Genomic DNA, 23,898 nt, shown 5'->3' with positions numbered 1-23,898 from the left:
GACTGTGCAGTGGTCACTCCTACCAATACTGTCATGGACAGGTAGATTGATGACGATGAGGTCAAGTAGGTTTTTTCCTCTTGTTGGTTCCCTCACCACCTGTCGCAGACGCAGTCTAACAGATTTAGGATTCAGCCAGCTCAGTCAGTAGTGAAGCTACCAAGCCACTCTTGGTGGTGGACATTGAAGTCCTCACCTAGTGTATATTTTGTACCAGAGCCACCCTCAGTGCTTCCTCCAAGTGGTGTTCAGCATGAAGGAGTACTGATTCATCAACCGAAGGAGGTGTAGTAGGTGGTAATCAGCAAGCGGTTTCCTTGTCCATGTTTGACCTGATGCTATGAGACTTCATGGGGTCCAGAGTTGATTTAAGGAATTACAAGGAGAATTCCCTCCCGACTGTATACCACTATGCCACCACCTCTGGTATGGTGATGGTGGTGTCTGGTACATTGTAAAGTATGATTCCGTGAGTATGTCTTTGTCAGGTTGTTACTTTATTAAACTGTGGGACAGCTCTCCCAACTTTGACACATGCCCCCAGATAGTCATAAGGACGACTTTGCAGGTTCGCCTGGGCTGGGTTTGCCGTTTCCAGTGCCTAGGTCAATGCCAGGTTCATAACTTAAGTTTTTTCCTCTGCCATGTGATTGCCTTTTTGTCTGCCATGTGATTGCCTTTTTGTCTCCCAGCTTTTCATTAATTAAAGTTCTTTGCAATTCAACACAAATAAACAACTCCTTCTCAAGTACCATGTACAAAGAACAAAGAAAAGTACAGCACAGGAACAGGCCCTTCGGCCCTCCAAGCCTGCGCCAATCAAAACATTTTGCACTTCTGGGGTCCGTATCCCTCTATTCCCATTCTATTCATGTATTTGTCAAGCTGCCTCTTAAACACCACTATCGTACCTGCTTCCACCACCTCCTCTGGCAGTGAATTCCAGACACTCACTACCCTCTGCGTAAAAAACTTACCCCGCACATCACCTTTATATTTTCTCCTCTCACCTTAAATCTATGTCCCCTAGTAATTGACTCTTCCACCCTGGGAAAAAGCTTCTGACTATCTACTCTGTCCATGCAACTCATAATTTCGTAAACTTCTATCAAGTTGCCCCTCAATCTCCGTCGCTCTAGTGAGAACAATCCATGTTTCTCCAACCTCTCCTCATAGCTAATAACCTCCAGACCAGGCAACATCCTGGTAAACCTCCTCTGCACCCTCTCCAATGCCTCCATATCCTTCTGGTAATGTGGCAAACAGAATTGCATGCAATATTCCAAGAGTAGCCTAACCAAGGTTCTATACAGCTGCAGCATAACTTCCCAGCTTCTATAATCAATACCCCTGCCAATGAAGGCAAGCATGCCATATGCCTTCCTGACTACCTTATCCACCTGCGTTGACACTTTCAGAGACCTATGGACCTGTACACCCAGATCTCTCTGCCCTTATAGGTCAGATGATTTCTTGGAAGAGGCCTGCTTGTTTACAGTTCCAAGGTGAACTTATGTCCTTCTATTAAAAACATTCCAGATTAGCATCTAGATAACCAGATCATGCCAGGTACTTCCATTTTGCAAAAGAAAACTTCAGTGTTGTGAGATATGATTCTAACACCAGCAACAGTGAAGAAACGGTATATAGTTCCAAGTCAGGTGGTGTGTAACTTGGAAGGGAAATTTGTAGGTGGTAGTGTTGCCATGCATCTGTTGCCCTTGTCCTTCTAGGTGGTAGAGGTCATGGGTTTGGAAGGTGCTGTCTAAGGAGCCTTGGTGAGTTGCTGTAATGCATCTGCAGTAAAGATTGCCTGAAATGGAAAATGCTCTACTTGCCTGCACCAACATCTCTTGCCTTGGTAACCAGAAAGGTTGTGTTTAAAAAAATACTATTTAAAGTAAATTTTAAAACAAATCTGTTTTTGTTAGTTAATGAGAGTACATGACCTACCATCCTACTCAAATATGATAACACTGCAGGGCAGCTCCCTCTTTAGGCAATGCATAGAACAGCACTGTCCAAACTACACAACAGCACTGAATTCAGATCCCAAAAGACCAGTGTTCCGTGAGAAGATCTCACACATTTACACTATTCAATCCAGTTCCCGTAACTTAGGAGGAGAATCAAAGACCCAAATTTTTGGAGAACTGTGATTCTGCTAGCAAGTAAGGGAGCCAAATTTAACAGTATAAATTAGGGCCTTTGGTTCACACTCAAGTTCCAGAGTCTGAATAAGGATGAGTGTAAAAACTGTTCATGCTAAAGTTCAGCAGTCAAATCTATTCCACTTATCAGTACACATAGGGATGGTCTATTAATGAGTTCATTCCAGATTATGACATTCTATTTTTTCATGACGCTAGGCAGCTCCACTATGTACTTATATCCGTCTTCAAAAGCTATTATTTTGCCAGCTTTTCCCCTCTATTTCTCTTACAAAGGTTCTAGCTTGTTTATTATTAAATGGGTATCAGCCAAGCAGAAATTCTGTTTGTGTGTAACTTAGATAGTGAATCTTGTTAATTGTATAAATTAAGGGTAGGGATAAACCGGTGAAGGGCATTCATTATTTGACTACATATAAAGAGATACTTATTGAAAAGGGGGTGGGGTGAGTAGGATGAGTAGGGTCAGGAGCTCTACGCTGATAATATTTCACATTGAGAATAAATCAAAACTGAATAAAAGATTGATTTCTGGTCTCCGTCATCAAATGGCTGTTAGAGGTTTTGGAGTACTATGTACAGTATTGGTCTCCTTATTTAAGGAAGGATGTAAATGCATTAGGAACAGTTCAGAGAGGGGTTACTAAACTAATACCAGAAATGGGTAGGTTGTTTTATGGAAGTAAGATTGAACAGGCTAGGCTTGTATCCACTGGAGTTTGGAGGAGTAAGAGGCGACTTGATTGAAACATACAAAGTCCTTAGGAGTCTTGACAGGATGGATGTGGAGAAGATGTTTCCTCTTATAGAAGAATCTAGTACTAAGGGTGACTGTTTAAAAATAAAGGGTCGCCCATTTAAGACAGACTTGAGATGAAATTTTATCTCTAGAGGGTACAGGGTCTTTGGAACTCCTTTCCTTAAAAAGCAGTGGAAGCAGAGTCTTTGAATGCTTTCAAGGCAAAAGTAGATGGTTTTCTTGTTTTTCAAGAATCTAAGTGCTGAAGGGTTATCAGGGGTAGGCAGGAGATTACAGTCACATCAACATGATCTTATTGAATGGTGAAGCAGGCTTGAAGGGCAACAGGCCTACTCCTGTTTCTAACTCATATGTTTGTATGTTTGTGTGTAACAAGTGTGATCAAACTGCTTGACCATATAGCATCACAAACAAGCCTAGTCCTGGGGTCATACAACATTTGGACAAACACATTTTCTAGCAGGTGTAATTAACAGTAATCAGAAGCCAAAAATGGCGCTGATTTTTCTCATTCTAGTATGCTAGTATGTAATAACTGCCCTGGATGAGAGCAGTTAACAGCATCAACTTACATTTATATGGTGCTTTGAATGCAATGAAACGCCATAAGATGCTTCACAGGGGCACTATGAAGTAAAGTATGACGCCAAGCCAGATATGGAGGTATTAGGTCAGATGACCAAAATGTTTCAAGATTTTTTAAAGGTTTAGTTGAGTAGGGATTTGGATTTAATTTAAGATTTAGTTCATGAAGGATTAATAGGCAGAGAGGTGCAAATACCTCCACTGGTCTGGTGCACGGGAACAGACATTTGCTATTCCAAACAATTTGTCCTACACAGCATCCTAGTTAGCTTTGGCCTCTCTGGAAGCTAATCCTTTGTGAACCGAATCTCAAGGTAAACCCAAATCCCTTCCAATCTAAAAAGGTAAAAATCATGAAACAGTATAGTCAATTACAACCAAAATAAACTCCTGCAAGAAAGGATGTGATTGTCATTTCTGGTGCCTAGGTTGATGTCAGATGATCAACCCAGTTTTACTCTTATTAGACTTTTTTGTAGTGCTTTGATACAACTCAGTTACCTACTAGGCTATTTCAGGGGGCAGTTAAGACTAAATTACATTGAAGAGAACGATGAGGTCAATAGGCACATGTTAATTTCATGATGGAGTACAGGCCACTCCCCTAGATAGGTGTACCTCCAACAACCACATCCAGGACAAAGCAGCTGCTTGATCAGCATCCCATCCACCAACTGAAATACTCACTTCCCCTACCACTGGAGATCAACAACTGAAGCAGTGCAGCAGCTTACCAAGGCTTCTTCAACAGCATCTCCCAAACCTACAACCTCTACTACTGAGAAGAATAAGGGCAGCAAGCATATAGGAACATCACTCCAAGTTTCCCTCAAAGTCACACCATCCTGACTTGGGCATATATCATCATTCCTTCATTATCACTAGGTTAAAATCCTGGAACTTCCGACCTACAGCACTTTGTGTATTTTCACCACACTGACTTCAGCAGTTCAAGAAGCACCTTTTCAAGGGCAACAAGAAATGGGCAATAAATGCTGGTTTTCCTGCATCCAGAGAATGGATAAATAGTTTTTTAAAACTGACTTCATTCTGTGTTGGTCCAACCAACATGCACGACATTTCATTTATCTGTATTTTTGTCAGACTCAACTATTCCAATGTTTTCCTGGACAGCCTCCTATCCACCACCCTCAGTGAACTTGAGCTCATCCAAAACATCTGCTGCATGTATCCGAACACACAGCAAATCCTGTTCACCCAGCACCCCTGTGCCTGTTGACTTACATTGGCTCATTGTCCACCAGCACCTTAATTTCAAAATTCTCATCGTCATGTTGAGATCTCTCAAAGGCCTCACCCCTTCCTAACCAAACTCAACAGTATGAGCACCATGCATTCTCTGAAAGCAATGGTATCAGCATGGTGTCTTGTCTGAACTCGGTTACCTGCCTGACAATAACTGAATCTATTTATACATTCCAGGAAAACTGTTGAGTGTGTCTGGTTCCCTTGGAGGACAAATCAAAAATCTGGTCCAGCCCAGTATAATTTGCTGGCTCTTAAATTCATAAATATATTAAACTGTTAAATGTTTACCTGAGCAATGCAGACCAATTGGTTTCTTGAAAGGTTGAGGATAACCAATCAACTTAAATTTTACCAGCAACTGCCAATGTAAGTGATATTTATACTAATAAGTGCCACCAATACATGGTTCTCAAGATGGAGAAGCTAGGTCTTCCAAATGCTCACCCCATATGTTGGAAAACTATGAAAAGAGAAAGGCTGCATATATTATCAACACACTTTCTTTGACGAAATGATGCTGCTCACCAAGGTTGTCAACTCATCAATGTCATTAATTGACTCCAGTTTCCCCGAAAGGATATCCAAAGACCCTTTCTGATCCTCTTCCTGTCGGTGTGATCTGACAAAACACATTCAAAAAGAGAGAAATTAAAACATTATTATGCACTTGATTCACAGTATATAACAAGTTAGCAGATCTCCATTGCATTTCTCAATTAATCAAGGGATGTGCTAATATGTGATGCTTTTTGAAATTGCATGCAATAGGTAGGGCAGAATCATTCCAGATTTGCACTAAGCATGGTAGCGGGTGGGAAAAAGGGCATTTTACCTGCCGGCCACAATGGGGGCGTTTCATGCCATATCATCCCATTCCTCATGCATCCCATCTCATTAATTATGCATTCCCGGGAAACTGCCGGGTCACTGTGAGGTGGCCTCTAATTTGCCCATGCTGCCGTCACCTCAGGCTTTCAGTAAACCTGGCACCATATTTAAAGGTCGCCCCTGCACTGAGCTAGCACTCTTCAAGGGATAGGAAGCTGCTGGGAACAGATGGCTGTCAAAGGAAGGAAACACACTGCCCCCAAATTTAGTGACGCCTCCGCCCCGAACACCTACTGGACGTAGTGGAAGCCCGCCGCAAAGTCCACTAGCCCTGATCTGGGCGAAGATCAGCAAGCAAGGTCACCAATCCAGCATGGGAGTCGGTGGCCAGCGCCAACACCCTCCAAAAGAGGACAGCTACCAAATGCCGAAAGAGGATGAATGATTTCTTCCGCTCCTTCAGGATAAGTCACCCTTCTCATCACTCTCAACTCACATGCCCACAAACCCATCATACACCCACGAGGATCTCATTCACTCAACTCACATGCTCACAAGCCCATCATACATCCATGAGGATCTCATTCACTGCCAGTTCAAGGGAAATCACCATTCACTCTCTCAGACACACCATCATTTGCCCTGTGGATCATGTCCTCATCCCATTCATGGCACCCCCTCCACACGCACTTGCCAGGCATCCTGCTCATCTGACCTGCTTACACTCTCATCTGTCTTCATGCAGGACAAGCTGGCACACAACAAAAGAGGTCGCAGACTAGTGGAGGAATGCCTGACATCAAAGGTCCTCAGAGTTTGAAAATAGAGTCATCCAGCTGGCCAGCAGTGATCTGGACAGTTCCTGTGCTGACGGTGAGGTCAGCGGCGCTCAACCAAGTGAAGATCCAGCAGTACAACATCCATCAGACTGCCATGCTGTGAATGAGTTCCCCTGTTCCGCAGTCCCCTGCCACAAACTAACTATCTCTCCTTGCTTTCACAGGCACATTTGAAAAGCAGTAGAGGAGTCCACAAGCCAGGTCCTCAACTCAAGCCCCGAAGACACCTCGGAGAAGAATCTGATGACAGCCTAATTGAAGAACCGCGTGAGTGCTCATCCACACCCTTCACCAGCGCTGAGACACACACCTCAGTGGGACTTAGTTCTCAAGTAGCTGCAGGGTCACAATCTGGTGAGCACATTGCACTGTCTGATCCACGTCAGGAGGTGGCAGGGACCTCCCAGGTTTCCAGCACTCGGAGGACTGCTGGAGGCCAGAAATCTGCTGACTCAAATGAGGAGCCTCTGGAACTTGGTCATACCTCAGCTGCTGAAGCTGCAAAGGTAAGATGGGAATATCAGGAAAAGATGTCTGCTGCACTCCTCAGATTCAAGGCACAATGGAGGAGTCCATCCGCCTTCAGTCTGGAGGTGATAACACCAGCATACCAAGGCACCGTGGCCAACACTGGTAGGATGGCTGCCGCAATGGAGACATTGGTCCAGGATATTGATCCTGCACAGCTGCGCAGGCTGAACTCCATCGCTAATGCCATTGTTGGCCTCCAATAGTGTCAACACGAGAGAGGTGCAGGCAGGCTCGATCGCATTCCAGCTTCTCCTTCGCCTCATGGAGCCAGCCAGGGGCCCTCAGGCATCCATAGGGAGGAGGATCAGCAGGTGCATACCGCGAGGCCATCCACCCAGGTGACCATGGGAGTGTCCAGTCCATCTAAATCCCTTCTTCCTGTGACTCCAGTAGCTCCAGCTCACAGGCTGAGGATGCCACTGCCATAAAGCAGGACCCCGAAAACAGGCCAGGACCCTCCAGGTTTCACAGCAGGCTACCTCCACCTCCACTGTGGATGTCAGGGGAATGCCAAAACATAGTGGCAGGGTTAGGAAGGTTAAGAAGATGTCGTTGAACAGCCTGAGCACAGGTGTTAATCACTTGTACATAATCTCCACTATTGCAAATAAACTCCCAAGCGTGTCTCCTTGCCTAAGGCTTCTTGTTATGATGTGATGTGAAACCTTGGTTCCTGAACAAGATAAAGGCAAGTGTCTCAGTGCAGGGCCTCCTCCCTGTGCTTTGTGCAACGTTCCCAGCATACTGATGGGGCTTATCATTGCTGCCAGAATGTTTGGGCAAGCAGCACAGAGTTCCATCATTTTTTCTGGGTGCTCTCAGCACCTTTGAGGTGCAGCTGGACCCCCCGCAATCTCATTAGCATCTGACAACATGATCATGAAGGGTTCAGCTCACAAAAGATGCCATAGAATAAGAAGTTAAAGTTTCCCCGCTGCATCTCCATGATAGGACCCTGTTCACAGAGTGCAAACGATTTGCCATCTGCCAGACAGGAGTCAAACGTTCACAGATGCAATGTGAGGATCTATGGAGTCTCCTCACTGCATATCATCGTCATCCTCCTCAAATTTAGTGGTTACGAGGGTCTCACAAGATCATCTGCCTCGTCTGGACGACATGATGGCCTCATCGCCGCCATCCTTGCTTTCGAGGACCTTATCACCCTCATCCCCTTCGACGTCATCCCCATCGGAGACATGCAGCTCCTCCATCTCCTCTTCAGCCAGCTCGTCCCCCATTGCAGCACCAGGTTGTGAAGGGCACAGCAGGCGATGATGATGCATGACACCCTCTGTGTACTGTACTGCAGGGCTCCACCAGACTGGTCCAGGCACCAGAACCTCATTTTCAACATCCCAATGGCTTGCTCCACCAAAGAGCAAGTTGCAGCATGAGCCTTGTTGTACCTTCTCTCTGCTTCATTTTGAGGCCACCGCACTGGGATCATCTGTCACTTCCTCTGCAAGTAGCCCTTGACCCTGAGGAGGTAACCCTGCAGCCTCTGTGGACTCTGGAGGACGTCAGGAATCTGAGACCTACTGAGAATGTAGGCGTTGTGGACACTCTCTGAGAATAGTGCATGGACCTGTAGGATGGATTTGTGGTGGGTGCACACCAGCTGATCATTCAGCGAGTGGAAGCCCTTGCAGTTGACGAAGCAGACTGCTTGTTGCCACAGAGATCTAAGCACCATGTGAGTGCAGTCGATGGCACCTTGCAACTGTGGGAAACTTGAGATATGCGCAAATATCAGCACTCTTGCTTCCTGGCTTTCCTGATCCTGGGCAAAAGGCATAACGTTGACTGCTTTCTCGAATATGGCATCCGTGACCTGGATCTAATGTATATGGAGACTTGCAAGATCCCTTAGAGGTCACCTGTGGAGCCATGAAAAGAGCCACTGGCGCAGTGACTTTTACAGCCACTGGCAGTGGATGCCCTCCATGTCCCTGTGGTGCCAAATCCTGCAGCAAGTGGTAGATTTGACCAACCAGTTCCCTGAACATGCAGAGTCTTCGGCGACATTGGTTCTCTGTCATCTGCATGAATGACAAGCACCATCTGTAGTCTAGCTGGGTGCCGACCCACAGTGGCTTGCTGTGGTTCTTCAGCGGTATGCACAGGAGTCCCAGCCGCCCTTCTTCTTGAGGCTGCTGCTCCTCCCTCTGCCCAGCCAGGCACCTCCATCATTCTCTTCTCCTTCGTCTCTGCTCCCTGTAAGCCATGAGGCATACAGCTAGGTCACCAGGCTCCATGCTCCTGATGTACTCCTCCTACTGGATGAAAGAAAGAGACATGTGGGTTAGCATGGGTGTACTAGCAACTCTCTTGGTTAAGTTTGAAGGCCTCTTAATGTGTGCCAGAGAATGTCAGCCATCACTTGGATGGCCAGGATTTAGTGCGCTGCATGGCTGCCTGAAACCCCGCCCACCTCCACCCCACTCCAGCTGACCGAGTGGCAGTGGTTTCACCCACTGGACTGCATGCTGTGCTCTCAGCTCAGGCGCAGGCATTCTCCTAACCCGCTCTGCAAGACAGCGCTGTTAGCTTGAACCATGAGGAAGACTGGTCCAAAACTGAATGAAGACATTGCAAGGAACTGTGAGTGCCTCCACCAGTAACTGCTCCATGGCCAGTTTTCACAAGGAGATTGTACAACTTGCCAAGTCATCCAATTGTTCTGCAATCCACTAAAACACTCATTAGTTTGCAGTCTGTGCTCAGGGGATGAAAAGTTCAGGAGCATTTGGTGGCACTTTCATGCCTCTGTATTGCTTGAGTGGGCAGATAAGTTAGAGGCCCAACTCCAAGCATGTTAATGTAGCTGCGCCTGAACTATCTTAGCTGCAGAAGAATGCTCACTTTATACAAGGTAATGTATGGCCGCTTCCCCCCTCCCCCAACCATGTGCTTGCGCGCTACCCTCAGACCGTGCTGCCTTGCCCACCATCACTGCACCACTGCCCCCACCGCAACACCCCCCCACCCCCCACCGCAGTATCAGTCAGCCAGGAAAGAGCAACTTGCCTGTGCCCTCGCCTGAAGTCGAACAGGCAACCCTCGTGAGCGTTGCGCAATGTTAGTGTGCAATCACCTCAGAGTTCCCCTCAAAGTTCAGCTCACCAGGTGCACACCTTTTAAATGCTGTTGTGAAACACCAACATGCCTGGATGTTCCAGAGTGGGGTGATGATTCTGGCGAGCAGGGCTTATAATTAGAAACAGATGTTTTAAAATGATGTTCCTGACATACGGCGGCAGGAAATGCAGCCTGCCATTAAAGGGTGCCGCAGACGATCGCAATTTTTTGCCTTCTCACCATGTCGTCTGCTCACACCCACCATGACACCCCACGCCAATGGGGCCAGAAAATTCTGACCATAAATTTTTAATATATTACTAGTAGATTTCTTCGAATACTTGTGCACCTTGACCTTCGTGTATATCCCACTTTGTACGAATGAGGTAAATGTATATTTGTCTCCGTCCATCACCCCCCGCCATGTCTTACTTTGCTCGAGACATATTTTTCAATGTCCTGATTTGTGGTCCACTTCCCCATCCCCCAATCGCTGTATGATTTCTCTGCTTGTACAATATTAGTGCCTCTTCTCCCTGATGTCATTCGGTTCACGCCAATCTGTTACCTGCCACGTTCTCTCCTCCTCTTTGTAATTATTCTTGTTCATCTGTTTATTCTCTGATATCTTGGCCTACGTTTTGCCTCTCTGACTCTTAAATGTGTCCAATGTCATCCCTTGGTACTGCTGTGGTACTGAAATAGCCCTTCTCATCTCACAAATTATATCCTGTGACTCTGTCCATGATGAACAATCCCTTTTTCTCATTCTCAGCCTGGCTTCATCCTTTGATGTTGTTGGCCACAGCTTCTTCCTCCAACATCTTTCCTCCATCATCAAGCTGGGTGATACTGCACTGGCTTGGTTCCATTCTTATCTATCCAGATACAGCCAGAGAATTTCCTGCAACGGCTTCTCTCCTAGCTCTGTAACCTTATTATCTCGAGTTCCCCAAGAATCTATCCTTGGACCCTTCCTATTTCTCATCTACACACTACCCCTCGTCAACATCATCCAAACTTTGGTATCACATTTGACCCAGAGATGAGCTTCCAAACACATATCCGTGCCATCATCAAGACCACCAACATCCATATCCATAACATTACTTGATTCAGCCCCTACCTACGCTCATGTGCTGCTGAAACCCAGATCCATGCTTTTGTTACCTCAAGTCTTGGCTATTGCAATGTTCTCCTGTCCAACATCCCATCTTCTACCCTCCATAAACTTGAGCTCATCCAAAACTCTGCTGCTTATGTCTTAACTTGCACCAAGTCCTGTTCACCCTTCACCCCTGTACCCTTTGACCTACACTGGCTCAGAGTCTGACAATACCTTGATTTTAAATTTTTTCAAAACCCTCCATGGCCTCACCCCACCCCATCACTGTAACCTCCTCCAGCCAACTATCATTGACTGTTGTAAAAATCCATCTGGTTCACTAAAGGTCTTTTTGGGAAGGAGATTTGCTGTCCTTATATGGTCTGGCCTACATGTGACTCCAGACCCACAGCAATGTGGTTGACTCTCACCTGCTTTATGAAATGGCCTTGCAAGCCACTAGTTCAAGGCAGTTAGGGATGGACAAGAAATGCTGCCCTTGCCAGCAACACACATCACATGAAAAAAAGGGAAAAAAAAGCCCTACAGCCTTTGGATATCTGTATTCCTCCAAAACTGATATCCTGTGTATCTCCAACTTTAATTGCCCCAATGTTGGCAGCCTTGCCTTGAGATGCTGAAGGCCCAAGCCCTTTAGTTCTCTCCCTGTACCTCTCCACATTTTCTCCTTTAAGATGCCCTTAAAACCTACCTCTTTGATCAGGTTGGCATAATAAATCCATCTTTGCCTTAATATCAAATTTCATTTGATACACTCTTATGTTAGGAGGTTTTACTAGCTTAAAGGCACTGCATAAATGCAAGATGCTGCCCACCCACCCCCTGTCCACCAGTTTACCTTGTTGGCAGCCACTCTAGCCCAATTTTGAGGCCTCAATCCAGCAAGCTGCCTCATTACACTAGTTGATCTCTATCTGCCTATTTGTCTTTGTGCAATTTTTTTTATCTCTTATCTCTGTTTCTGTCCAGAGCCTATTTCTTAGTTTCTTTTTGTGCATCTCCATTTGTCTCCTTCCGTGTCAACTGTCAACCTCAACAAAAAAAGGGATGTCTGAACAGTTTAAATAGAAATTTTAGTTCGATGGGAAAACTGGAGAATTTAGTTTGAATTTCAAACTCAGTTTGAGAAATATACTTGGTTTTACCAGCCATCTAAAGGGGAAGGCATGGAAGTTGGAGGTCCCAGAATTGTAAAAAGTGTAGGATGAGATGACAAGTGTATAGTTCATTTTGACTGTCTTCACTGGGCATTAATAGGATGTTAATAGCTTTAAAATGGGGTCAATAGTCTTGCTGGTCTACGAACACTTGTGATGCAGCTGTCTCAATTTTGAAAATGTACCTACCATTGTGTATCCAAGGCACCACCTGTTTCAGGCGCTAGATATCTTTTAAAATGGAAATCAGTGTCCTATTTACATCATAATTAGCATTTTAGGTTAGAACTGTTTTAGATTCTGCACAGTGCACGCTCCAATCAAATCCATGTATGGTGGAAGCAAAGAGGTCTGCCAAAGGCAAGTGTTTTTGTGGGCCCTGGAAGGGCAGAAGTGCTCCACCAGGGCCATAAAAATAATCTGTGCCACTGTCAGTCCTGGGGCCCTAACCCTTCCTGATTTCAACCCCCACTGCCGCTCCCACCCCTTCAGTTTACCTTGATGGTGGCCACTCCTGCCCAATTTTGAGGCCTCAACTTATTTAACACTTTGCAGTTTGCCTGCCTGATTTAAGTGGGGTCAGGGCCTCAAAATTACAAAGACCTTTTCACCCCCAGGTTGCGCTGATCAGCACAATCCACCAACCAAAATTCAAAATAAACCAATGAGTGGATTAAATTGAATGGTATTAAGCTGAAGTAAGCCAAAGACGTGGCTAGGGTAGGCCTAAGGGAGCTATCAGGCAAAACATGTAAATTATATTTACACGTCCCTTTGCCCATGTATTTAAATTTTCTCCCATACTATTTTTGAACCAGAGAGAGCACAGCAAGATGCATGCAAAATGCACCATTTAGAAGTAGTTCTTGCGTTTGACAGCACTGGGGAACTGGAACAGGATTTATCGATGGTTGGGGGCAGTCCTTGCTTTGGTAGAAATAAAGATGGTCCTGGGCTTTGGCAGTTCTGATGTTTGACTGCACTACAGTGGAGCTGAAGGCAAACCTTGAGATTTGGCAGAACTGGGAATGGAACGGAGGGGGTTCAGTTCACATGCAATTTTTTGGTAATCAGCAGTGAGGGGAGTGGGGTGGAAGCTGTGCCAAATAGCACTGACTGAGGAGAAGGGAATCCCAGTGTAGCAGAAATAGAAAGCAGTACACTGGAAACACTCAGCAGGTGGGGCAGCATCCATAGATAAAGAAACAGAGTTACAGGGCTGAATTTTCCCTCTGAATTGGCCCTGTATTCCCCACCCTAAGCCTGCCACTTAAAGGCCACAGCATGCACCTAAACTCTTTTAATTGGTCTCAAGTGGTTTATAATGAGCCCGATTACCTGACCACGTGTGACGGATAGCCAGTCCTGCTGCCACCACCATCCCCATCCCAATCCTATCTCCACAAATGGGTCCAGATGCAGGATGGAACCAGGAATCCAGCATGGCTATTTTTAGCTCTGGCCATCTCTGCTTCTGATCCCACCAGGAGCCAAAAATCAAGCCCATCATTTCAGGCCAATGTCCTTTCACCTGATGAAAGGTTATCAACCCATTTGTAACTCTTTCGAGTACAAACACGTTTCCATCTGTTCCTATTCAGATGAAGTTACATTGTTTCATAGTTTGCCATTGTGAGATTTGAACTATTGATAATCTTTTAAATGAAAACCAAATCAACAAAATTGGGATAAATCAGGCACAGCCCCTAATTCAGGTCAGCTGTAAAACCAAGAACAAAGTTTAAAGGAAACTTACAAACTTTAAATCAAAATGTGATTAAAGGGGTCAACAAAACACCCCAGTCCCCGCGGTGCCCACCGAGCACGGAAGGCCTCGAGAGTGCCAGCAGACACAGCGTGCTCCTTCTCCAGGGACATCCGGCAGCGAACGTAGCCACAGAAGAGGGACAAACAATCGGGCGGGACTCCCCCGTCGATCGCCCGCTGCCTGGACCTGTTAATGGCCAACTTGGCCAGGCCCAGGAGCAGGTTCACGAGGAGGTCCTCCTCCTTCCCGACCCCCTTCCGCACCGGGTGCCCATAGATCAGGAGCGTGGGGCTGAAGTGCAAACAAAACATCAATAAAAGGTTTTTCAAATAACTAAAAAGGGAGTGCAGCCTACAACACCCTATGTATACATGGTCCACGGATTCCACAAGACCGCAAAAAGGGCATGTGTCCTGAGAGTCCGTGAACCTATGCATCCTCTTATTATAAGGGACTGCTGAATGCAACACCCTCCAACCCAGGTCCCTGATAGAAAGGGGGAGGACACCTCCGTAGAGGGCCTCCCATCGGGGGCCTCCGCCGCCGGACGGCAACAAGGCACGCCAGGGCGTGTCCGGTCGACGGACAAGGGCGAGAAAATGGAAGGTGTGCAGCAGCAGTCCGTACAAAAAGCCCCTCTTTGCCGTGCCAAAAGGCACAGAGGGCATGTCCCCGAGGCGGCTCATATTGCGGGGCACCAGCACCCGAGGGAGGGTTCGGGGCTTGGGGCCAATGTGGAATTCCGTCCGAACAGGGGAACGCTCAGATGGAAGACCACCACGCACCTGGGCCACCTCAAGACCCAAAATAACGTCGGGTCCGAGCACGACCGTTCTCAGGTCTTGGATGGCATCGGCTGCGACCTGGACACTCACAGACGCGCGTCGCGCCAACTCCTGCGGGAGCATCCAGCCCAGTCCTCCGCCACCCAGCACGTCCCCGATCCTGGTCACCCCTGCGGCCACAGCCCTCCTCTCCGCCAACCACTGAAAAGGACGGAGGGGCAGATTCCTGAGCAGCGGCTCTCTGACGATAGCCGCTACTCCTGACGGGGGAGAGCTGCGTCGCGAGGCGACCACTTTCCAGACTTTGATCAGGTCCTGGTAAAAGACGGGCAACGCCTGCAAGGAGCCACCGAGGCCCAGCTGTTCTATAAACAGGAGCTGCACGTCATAATTCAGGCCGTGCACCTGACGGAAGAAATACGTCATCAGGGCACACCATCTAGGAGGAGGCTCGACGTAGAGGTTTCGCTGTAGGGTCAGAAGGCGGAAAGTCGCCACCTGTGTGCGTAGGCACACTAGCGCCTGACCACCCTCCCTAAGCGGGAGACTCAGAACCTCGGCAGCGACCCAGTGCAATCTTTTGTCCCAGAAGAAGTCGACTAACAATCTCTGGATTCTTGTGACAAAGTCCGGGGGAGGGGTCAAAGTGACCAGCCGATACCACAACATGGCGGCGATCAGCTGGTTTATGACCAGAACTCGACCTCGGTAAGATAGCACTCGGAGCAGTCCTGTCCAGCGCCGCAGGCGAGCGGTGACTTTCGTCTCCAGTTCCTGCCAGTTTGCCGGCCAGAATTCCTCAGCGGGGCAGAGATGGACCCCCAGGTAGAGGAGGCTGGTCCTGCTCCAGGTGAAAGGCCTGAGCTCCTCGGGTAGGGGATCCATCTGCCACTGACCGACCAGGAGTCCAGAACATTTACCCCAGTTGATCCTGGCAGAAGAAGCGGCAGAGTAGACCTCCTGGCACTCGCGCATCCTCCGCAGGTCAGCCGGGTCACTAAACATAAGGAGCACGTCATCGGCGTAAGCCGAAAGGACCACCCCGATGCCCGGCCCGCGCAGAACCAATCCCGACAACCTCCTCCGCAAGAGGCGCAGGAAAGGCTCCACGCAAATAGAATACAACTGGCCAGACAGGGGGCAGCCCTGACGTACCCCTCTCCCAAAGCGAAGGGGCGCCGTCAGGGACCCGTTAACCTTCACTAGACACTCCGCGGCGGTGTACAGAAGTCGGATCCGGGCGACAAAACGCGTCCCGAACCCGAAAGCTCGCAGAGTTCCGAGTAAGTATTCGTGATCCACCCTGTCGAACGCCTTCTCCTGATCGAGAGACAGGAAGGCGCTCGACAGACCAGCCCTCTGGGAATGGTGGATGATGTCCCGGACCAGATGGATGTTATCATAAATGGTTCGGTCCGGGACGGTGTAGGACTGGTCAGGGTGGATCATGTGGTCCAGCACGGTGCCGAACCGAGAAGACATGGCTCGGGCAAAGATTTTGTAGTCCGTGCTGAGGAGGGAGACCGGGCGCCAGTTTTTAAGAAGGCGGAGATCCCCCTTCTTCGGCAGCAGGGCAATCACGGCCCTGCGCCATGAAAGGGGCATCTCCCCGGTAGCAATGCTCTCCCCCAGGACCCCCGCGAAGTCGCTCCCCAAGACGTCCCAGAACGCCCTGAAGAACTCCACGGTCAGCCCGTCTAGTCCCGGGGTTTTGCCCCTAGAAAGACCGTCGAGTGCGCCGGTCAGCTCCCCCAGACTTATAGGGGAGTCGAGCTTTCCGGCGCACTCCGGGCCGACCTGCGGCAGGTCCTCCCACAAAACTCTGCAAGCTTCCTCACTGGACGGATCCGGAGAGAACAGGGCAGTGTAGTAATCTCGGGCAATGGCCCTGATGCCCTCCGGATCCGAGACAAGGGATCCGTCGTCGGCCAGCAGCGTAAAGAGCTGCTTACGGACCCCGTGCCTTTTTTCCAGTGAGTAGAAGAAGGGAGAGCCACGGTCCATCTCCTTAAGGAAACAGATCCGCGACCTCACGAACGCGCCCCGAGACCCGACCAGTTGCAGGTCCCGCAGCGCGCCCTTCTTCTCATAGTACACCGACCGCAGGGCCGGGTCCGCGTCGGGCTGACGGAGACGTGCCTCCAGGTCGAGCACCTCCTTCTCCAACTCCTCGACCCTGGATTTGCGTCTCTTTGTCGACCCCTTCGCGTACTCTTGACAGAAAACTCGGACGTGAGTCTTGCCCACGTCCCACCATAGCCTCAAGGAGGGGAAGCCTCCCCGCTTCCTTCTCCAGCCGGCCCAGAAGCGACGGAACGAGTCCAGGAACCGCTGGTCTTCCAACAACAGGTTATTAAAATGCCAGTACGCGGACCCCGTCCGAGCGCAGAACGAAGTGAGCTCCGCCCACACCAGACGGTGGTCCGTGCACGGAACCTGCTGTATAGAAGCAGCCGGAACGCAGGACACGTACGCCTTCGAAACGTAAAGGCGGTCGAGTCTGGACGCTCCGACTCCAGGTGACACAAAGGTGAACACGCTGGAGTCAGGATGGAGATTTCGCCAGACGTCCACTAAGTCGAAGGACCTGACCAGGTCCCGCAACTTACTCACACCTCGCGTGCAGTGCGGGGTACCGTAACGGTCCCGGACCCCGAGGGTGCAATTGAAATCCCCCCCGAGGACGATGCACTCGCCAGCGTCGATGGAGCCAAGATGAGTGGACACTTCTTCAAAGAAGCTCGCTTGCTGCTGCGTGCCCAGGGGAGCGTACACATTCACAAAGTGAAGCACCGCCCCCCCCAGACGCACAGTCAGGTGCAGCAACCGGCCTGGCACCGGCTCCTTGACCCCCAAGATCTCCGGCTGAAAATGCGGGGCCAACAAGATAGCCACCCCGCCAGAATTGGAGGCTAGGTTACTCATGTAGACCCCCCCTCGCCACTCCAGGAGCCACGTGGCTTCGTCTCCCGGAACGGTATGGGTTTCTTGCAGGAAGCACAACGCATACTTCCCGTCCCTGAGGACCGAGAAGTTCTGGAACCTGCGCTGTGCGGCCCTGCTGCCGCGGATGTTGAGGCTGGCTATAGTCGTCTTCATTGTCAAAGGTACATCAAACCTTCACCTTAAGTCAATAAAAAGAAGAAGAGGACTTTTTAGTCCTTCCTCTCCTTCAGGAGCCCAGCGAGAAACGTTTGGACCCTCCGCCGCGCGTTCCTATCCAACTCAGGAGACTTGAGAGCCTCGCGAGTGGACCAGAACACCAGCGGAAAAGAATGCCACCGGTCCAAGGCCAACTGAACCCTGTCTCGGCGACCGCGATGACTCGCCAAAAAGTCCCGGAGTTCCCTTGGGGGGATGAGGGGGGAGTCAGTGGAGGGCACCAGGGGATCCACCACCTCGCTTGAGAGCGACTCAGCGTAATCTCCAGCGCTCACCACGGACACCCCGTCCTCCTCCAGGTCGTTGCCTCCAGCTTCCGACCCCTCCCCCGCATTGAGTACGGGGGCTGATTCGGAGCTGCCAGCTGGCCCCACCTGTACCTCGATCCCACCCCCAGGATCAAGGCCAGAGGGGTCCTTTCTGGTCTCCTCTAAAGGTTTTGGGTCAGAGGGCAGCGGCAGTTCTGATGCCCGCTCTCCTCCCGGCACCGGGTCATCCGGGGAGCTCAGGACAAGCTCCTGACCCAAAACTAGGACGCCCGGTGCTAAGGTTTGGGAGGGAGCGGGAAGGCCTTCCTTTTCGTCGCCACCCAATGACCCGTTAACATTTTTAAAATTTTGAAAGCTACAGTCCCCCGACGAGCCAGAAGGTACCTCGGGGGTATCGAGAGTTCCTGAGTCGGGCACCACCTCAAGGGAGGTGCCTTCAGTGACCCCCGAGGGGCCCTGTTCAGGGGACTGCAGCAGGTTGACGGGGGTAACAGTGGTGGGAGTCGGTGCAGGGGTTTTGAGTTCCCCCAGAGGACAGGGCGAGATTTTACTTGGTGGAGACGCCACCACCTCTTCATCGGGGGAAGGGACACACCCAACTTCTTCAGTTTGGGCATCACCCACCTCCTCCTCCGAAGCGTGACGTCTCTTCCGGGTCAGGCTGGGGGCTAGGGAGACCTCCATTTCCGAGGCCCCCTCCTCCTTGTCCAGCCCTCCCGGACACTCCACCCTCTGGGTTTTGGGCGTTAGATTCCCCGGCTCGGGGTCCCGCGTCTTTTCCCCGCCAGCCCCGGGAGCACACGCAGGGACGACGCCGGGCCCAGCACTCGGCGCCTTAGCACCCACGGGCCCGGGAGCACACGCGGACACGACGCCGGGGCCGGATGATGTCTTTTCCCCCGAGCCGGTGCTTGCAGGTGTTTGAGGGTTTTGGGGCGTTTCAGGGGCCGCCTCCAGGTTGCGGGTCTTCCTCCGCGCCTTCTTACGGCGCGGGGGCTCTCCCCCCGCCTCACCGGCAGCCGAGATGGCAGTGGCCGCCGGCGTCGCTTCCCCTTGCGGGGAGGAAGATGGAGTGGTGGCGGGGGGAGGAGGGGCGGTGCCAGCCGTGGCCGCTTGGGTGGGGCTCGTGGCCTTGGAGGCGGGGCAGTTCTTCCTCACGTGCCCCGCCTCCTTACAAGCATGGCACCGCACGCCCTCCACGGTCCAGAAGACCCGATAGGCGGTCCCCTCAAAATTGATAATGAAGGCCCCCTCCAGGCACTCCTCCTGGGCCAAGCGGACAAATACCTGGCGCCGGAAGGAGTACACATGGCGGAGGGCCGAGTCTTTGAGGCTGAGCGGGATTGGTGCAACCCCCGACCTGACCTCCCCCAATTTATTAAGGTGGGGGAGGAGGAGCTCACTGGATAGAATAGGCAGGACATTCGAAATAATAATTCTCTGGGCGGTGGCCTCAAGGGGGTCCACCGCCAGAAAAGTCCCACCCACAGTGAGTCCTTTTTGCAGGGCGAGGCGCACCGCCCGCTCGGACCTCAAGAAGAATATGGCCTTCCCATACATTTTAGAGGCCGCGACAATGGCTGAGGGGCCGACGACCCCAGCCATAGCCTTTACGCAGGCCTCTATTGTCATTTCAGGGTGAGCATAGCTCTTTACCCCAAGGGCCCTGGTGAGGAGGCGGAATGGTGACAGGGCAGCGGGAGCAGCTGGAGCCGCAGAAGCAACCACCCCCGCATAGGTTTTCTTTTTTTGAGGCCCTGCCACCGGTGACAAAACCGCCTCCACATTAGCCCTCGAGGGCCCGGCCACAGGCGATGGTGAATTGGCCTTAGGGCCAGAGCCACGCCCACCCTGGGAAGGATTGGCCATTTTGTTTGAGGAAAGGGGGTGGGGGAGAGAGGTAGAAACAACCTCCCCTCTTTTAGGCAGGAGAGGAGAGGAGGGAGAGGAGTAAAAGACAGGGAGGCACAGGAGGGAAAGAGGTAAATGTCCAAGTGAGTGTCCTCGATGGTGGATGGACGGTGGGTGGGGGCCTGATGTTCTTCAGGCAGGGGGAGGCGATGTCTTCACCAGCTATTGCTGGCCCTACTGGGAAAAGGGCTGGGTTGGGGGGAGGGGTGGCAGAAAGATGGTTTCAGCACACACACACACCCTCCCTCCCTTCCCCAACTCCTCTGGCAGTCTTCTTGCCTCCCCCTACAAAACACAGTCCTTAATTGCCCCCACCTTAAACAAAAATACACAGTTCAGACACCCACCTAGGATGTTGTTTTTCAACTCAGTCCTGGCCTCCTGGCCTTCCTGTCCTGTAACAACAGCAGCAACTGTTCTCTCTCCCTCTCTCTCCTTTGGCACCACAGGGGCAAGGCAGCAGCAGCAGCACTGGAGGAGCAGCAGCAGCACACAGCAGAAGCAACAACCCCAAAGGCAGCAGCAGAAACAGTTGAAACACTGAGGAGCAGCAACACCAACACCACACACCTTCTCTCCTCAGTATCAGGAAACCAACTGAATCCACAATTACCTCCACGAGATCGTTAAGAAAATGAACTCTTGATAATCTTTTTTTTTTAAATGCGATTTTCGTGGTTTAGCATCTCTTTCTTTTGTAACTCTTTCGAGTACAAACCCGTTTCCATCTGTTTCAGATGAAGTTACATTGTTTCACAGTTTGCCATTGTGAGATTTGAACTCTCGATCTTGGGGTTACAAACCCAGTACCATAACCACTTGGCTATTTAGGCCAAGCATCAACCCATTTGTAGCAGTACTTGTTAATAACTTATCAACATTGGTCTCTGGACTTTTACTTGTGTGTTTCATTTGCTGGATCTAATAGCTGCCAGAAAATGTAAAGATTGTAATTTTGAACCAACATGTGTTCTAAACCAGCTCAAATTGAGATGTAGAAAGCACCGATTCTGGTTGACAGTTGTTAGTAATTAGATTGTTTACATCTTGCAACTATCAATAAAATACAGGTTAGAATCATGTGAGTAAAAGTTTTCTGTTTGCTTCAAAATTTTACTCATGTTTGTATTTTAAGAAAGAACACTAATTAGAAAATCAAGCTAATAATTGCCTCTCAATTTGTTATGTTTTTGAAGCTTATAGAATATGAAACTAGATACAACAGGTATGTGATCAATGCAGTGATTTTCCTTCACTCTGCCCAATTTTTTTTTATTCATGTGAGCATCACTGGCTATACTAGCATTTATTACCCATCCCTGGAGGACAGCAGATTTCCTTCCCTAAAGGACATCAGTGAACCAGATGGGTTTTTACAACAATTGACAATGGTTATCATGAGACTTTTAATTCCAGATTTGCTATGGTGGGATTTGAACCTGGGTCCCCAGAGCTTTGCCCTGGGTCTCTGGATTACTAGCCCAGCAACAACACCATTACACCATCACCTCCCCACACCCACACCTTTTAAAAATGCTCACAATAAACTGCACTTGAAATTATTTTTAAAAATTTGTCACCTAACTTTTCAAATCATTTTGAAAATCAACAAAGCACAAACTGTTAGAAGTTGAAGAAAAAATGTTCCAGCAGCTTCAGGAGCTAAATGCTACTGATGCATTCTAGGTAAAGGGAATATTGCACATTCTGCTTTTAGCCAAAAGCCTTCAAATTCTTCACTGCATTTTTACCTATAATTAAATGAAAGAATTGGAATACATTTAGTGTTTCCTGCATTTTTGTAACACTTTATGGTTATTTGAATATTTACCTTAACTCACTTTCCACCATTTTACCAACTTCCTTTTCCCCTCACCACTTTTAGGTTCATCTCTACCCCAACCTTGGCATCTCACACAGCCTTAAGATCTCAATCTCTATCAGAAACAGAGCTTTCTTGATCTCCTCTGGACATCATTCCTTCCATGTTTCTTGTATCTGTCCCCAAAAGCTCCATTAACTTCCAACTTATTGGAAAAACAACACCTCAACTCCCTGACAAAAACAGAATTACCTGGAAAAACTCAGCAGGTCTGGCAGCATCGGTGGAGAAGAAAAGAGTTGATGTTTCGAGTCCTCATGACCCTTCAACAGAACTGAGTGAACTTAAGGAGAGGGGTGAAATATAAGCTGGTTTAAGGTGGTGGTGGTTGGGGAGGGGGTGGAGAGAGAGAGAGAGAGAGAGAGAGAGAGAGAAAAGAGAGAGAGAGAGAGAGAAGTGGGGGGGGTGTGGTTGTAGGGACAAGCAATCAGTGATAGGAGCAGATAATCAAAAGATGTCACAGACAAAAGAACAAAAGAACACAGGGGCATTGAAGGTGGTGATATTATCTAAATGAATGTGCTAATTAAGAATGGATGGTAGGGCACTCAAGGTACAGCTCTAGTGGGAGTGGGGTGGAAAGGCTAGCAGGGCATAAGAGATTTAAAAATAATGGAAATAGGTGGGAAAAAAAACAAAAGGAAGGGGGAAGAAACAGAAAAGGGGTGGGGATGGAGGAGGGAGTTCAAGATCTAAAGTTGTTGAATTCAATATTCAGTCCAGAAGGCTGTAAAGTGCCTAGTCGGAAGATGAGGTGTTGTTCCTCCAGTTTGCGTTGGGCTTCACTGGAACAATGCAGCAAGCCAAGGACAGACATGTGGGCAAGAGAGCAGGGTGGAGTGTTAAAATGGCAAGCGACAGGGAGGTTTGGGTCATTCTTGCGGACCAACCGCAGGTGTTCTGCAAAGCGGTCGCCCAGTTTGCGTTTGGTCTCTCCAATGTAGAGGAGACCGCATTGGGAGCAATGAATGCAGTAGACTAAGTTGGGGGAAATGCAAGTGAAATGCTGCTTCACTTGAAAGGAGTGTTTGGGTCCTTGGACGGTGAGGAGAGAGGAAGAAAGGAGGTGTTGCATCTTTTGCGTGGGCATGGGGAAGTGCCATAGGTGGGGGTTGAGGAGTAGGGGGTGATGGAGGAATGGACCAGGGTGTCCCGGAGGGAACGATCCCTACGGAATGCTGCCAGGGGGGTGAAGGGAAGATGTGTTTGGTGGTGGCATCATGCTGGAGTTGCCGGAAATGGCGGAGGATGATCCTTTGAATGCGGAGGCTGGTGGGGTGATAAGTGAGGACAAGGGGTCCCTATCATGTTTCTGGGAGGGAGGAGAAGGCGTGAAGGCGGATGCGCGGGAGATGGGCCGGACACAGTTGAGGGCCCTGTCAACGACTGTGGCTGGAAAACCTCCGTTAACGAAGAAGGAGGACATGTCAGAGGAACTGTTTTTGAAGGTAACATCATCAGAACAGATGCGACGGAGGCGAAGGAACTGAGAGAATGGGATGGAGTCCTTACAGGAAACGGGGTGTGAACAGCTGTAGTCGAGGTAGCTGTGGGAGTCGGTAGGCTTGTAATGGATATTGGTGGATAGTCTATCACCAGAAATTGAGACAGAGAGGTCAAGGAAGGGAAGGGAGGTGTCAGAGATGGACCATGTGAAAATGATGGAGGGGTGGAGATTGGAAGCAAAATTAATAAATTTTTCCAAGTCCCGACAAGAGCATGCAGCAGCACCGAAGTAATCATCGATGTACTGGAGAAAAAGAGTTGTGGAAGG

At 49.4% G+C, this 23,898-nt stretch overlaps 1 protein-coding gene across 3 annotated transcripts in view; it reads right to left on the bottom strand.

Annotated features, from left to right (window-relative positions):
- The window catches only part of smtnb (smoothelin b), a 416,118-nt gene that overhangs the window by 297,168 nt on the left and 95,052 nt on the right, over positions 1 to 23,898 (bottom strand). For all 3 annotated transcript variants that reach the window (XM_041203610.1, XM_041203611.1, XM_041203609.1), the window contains exon 3: positions 5,311 to 5,404. In XM_041203610.1, coding sequence (XP_041059544.1) covers positions 5,311 to 5,404 — 94 coding nt within the window. The remainder of the gene's footprint in view (positions 1 to 5,310; positions 5,405 to 23,898) is intronic.

This window comes from Carcharodon carcharias, chromosome 13 (genome assembly GCF_017639515.1).
Source record: "Carcharodon carcharias isolate sCarCar2 chromosome 13, sCarCar2.pri, whole genome shotgun sequence".
Taxonomy (NCBI): Eukaryota; Metazoa; Chordata; class Chondrichthyes; order Lamniformes; family Lamnidae; genus Carcharodon; species Carcharodon carcharias.
Note: the sequence above shows the minus strand (reverse complement) of the source record. Positions and strands in the feature narration are given on the sequence as shown.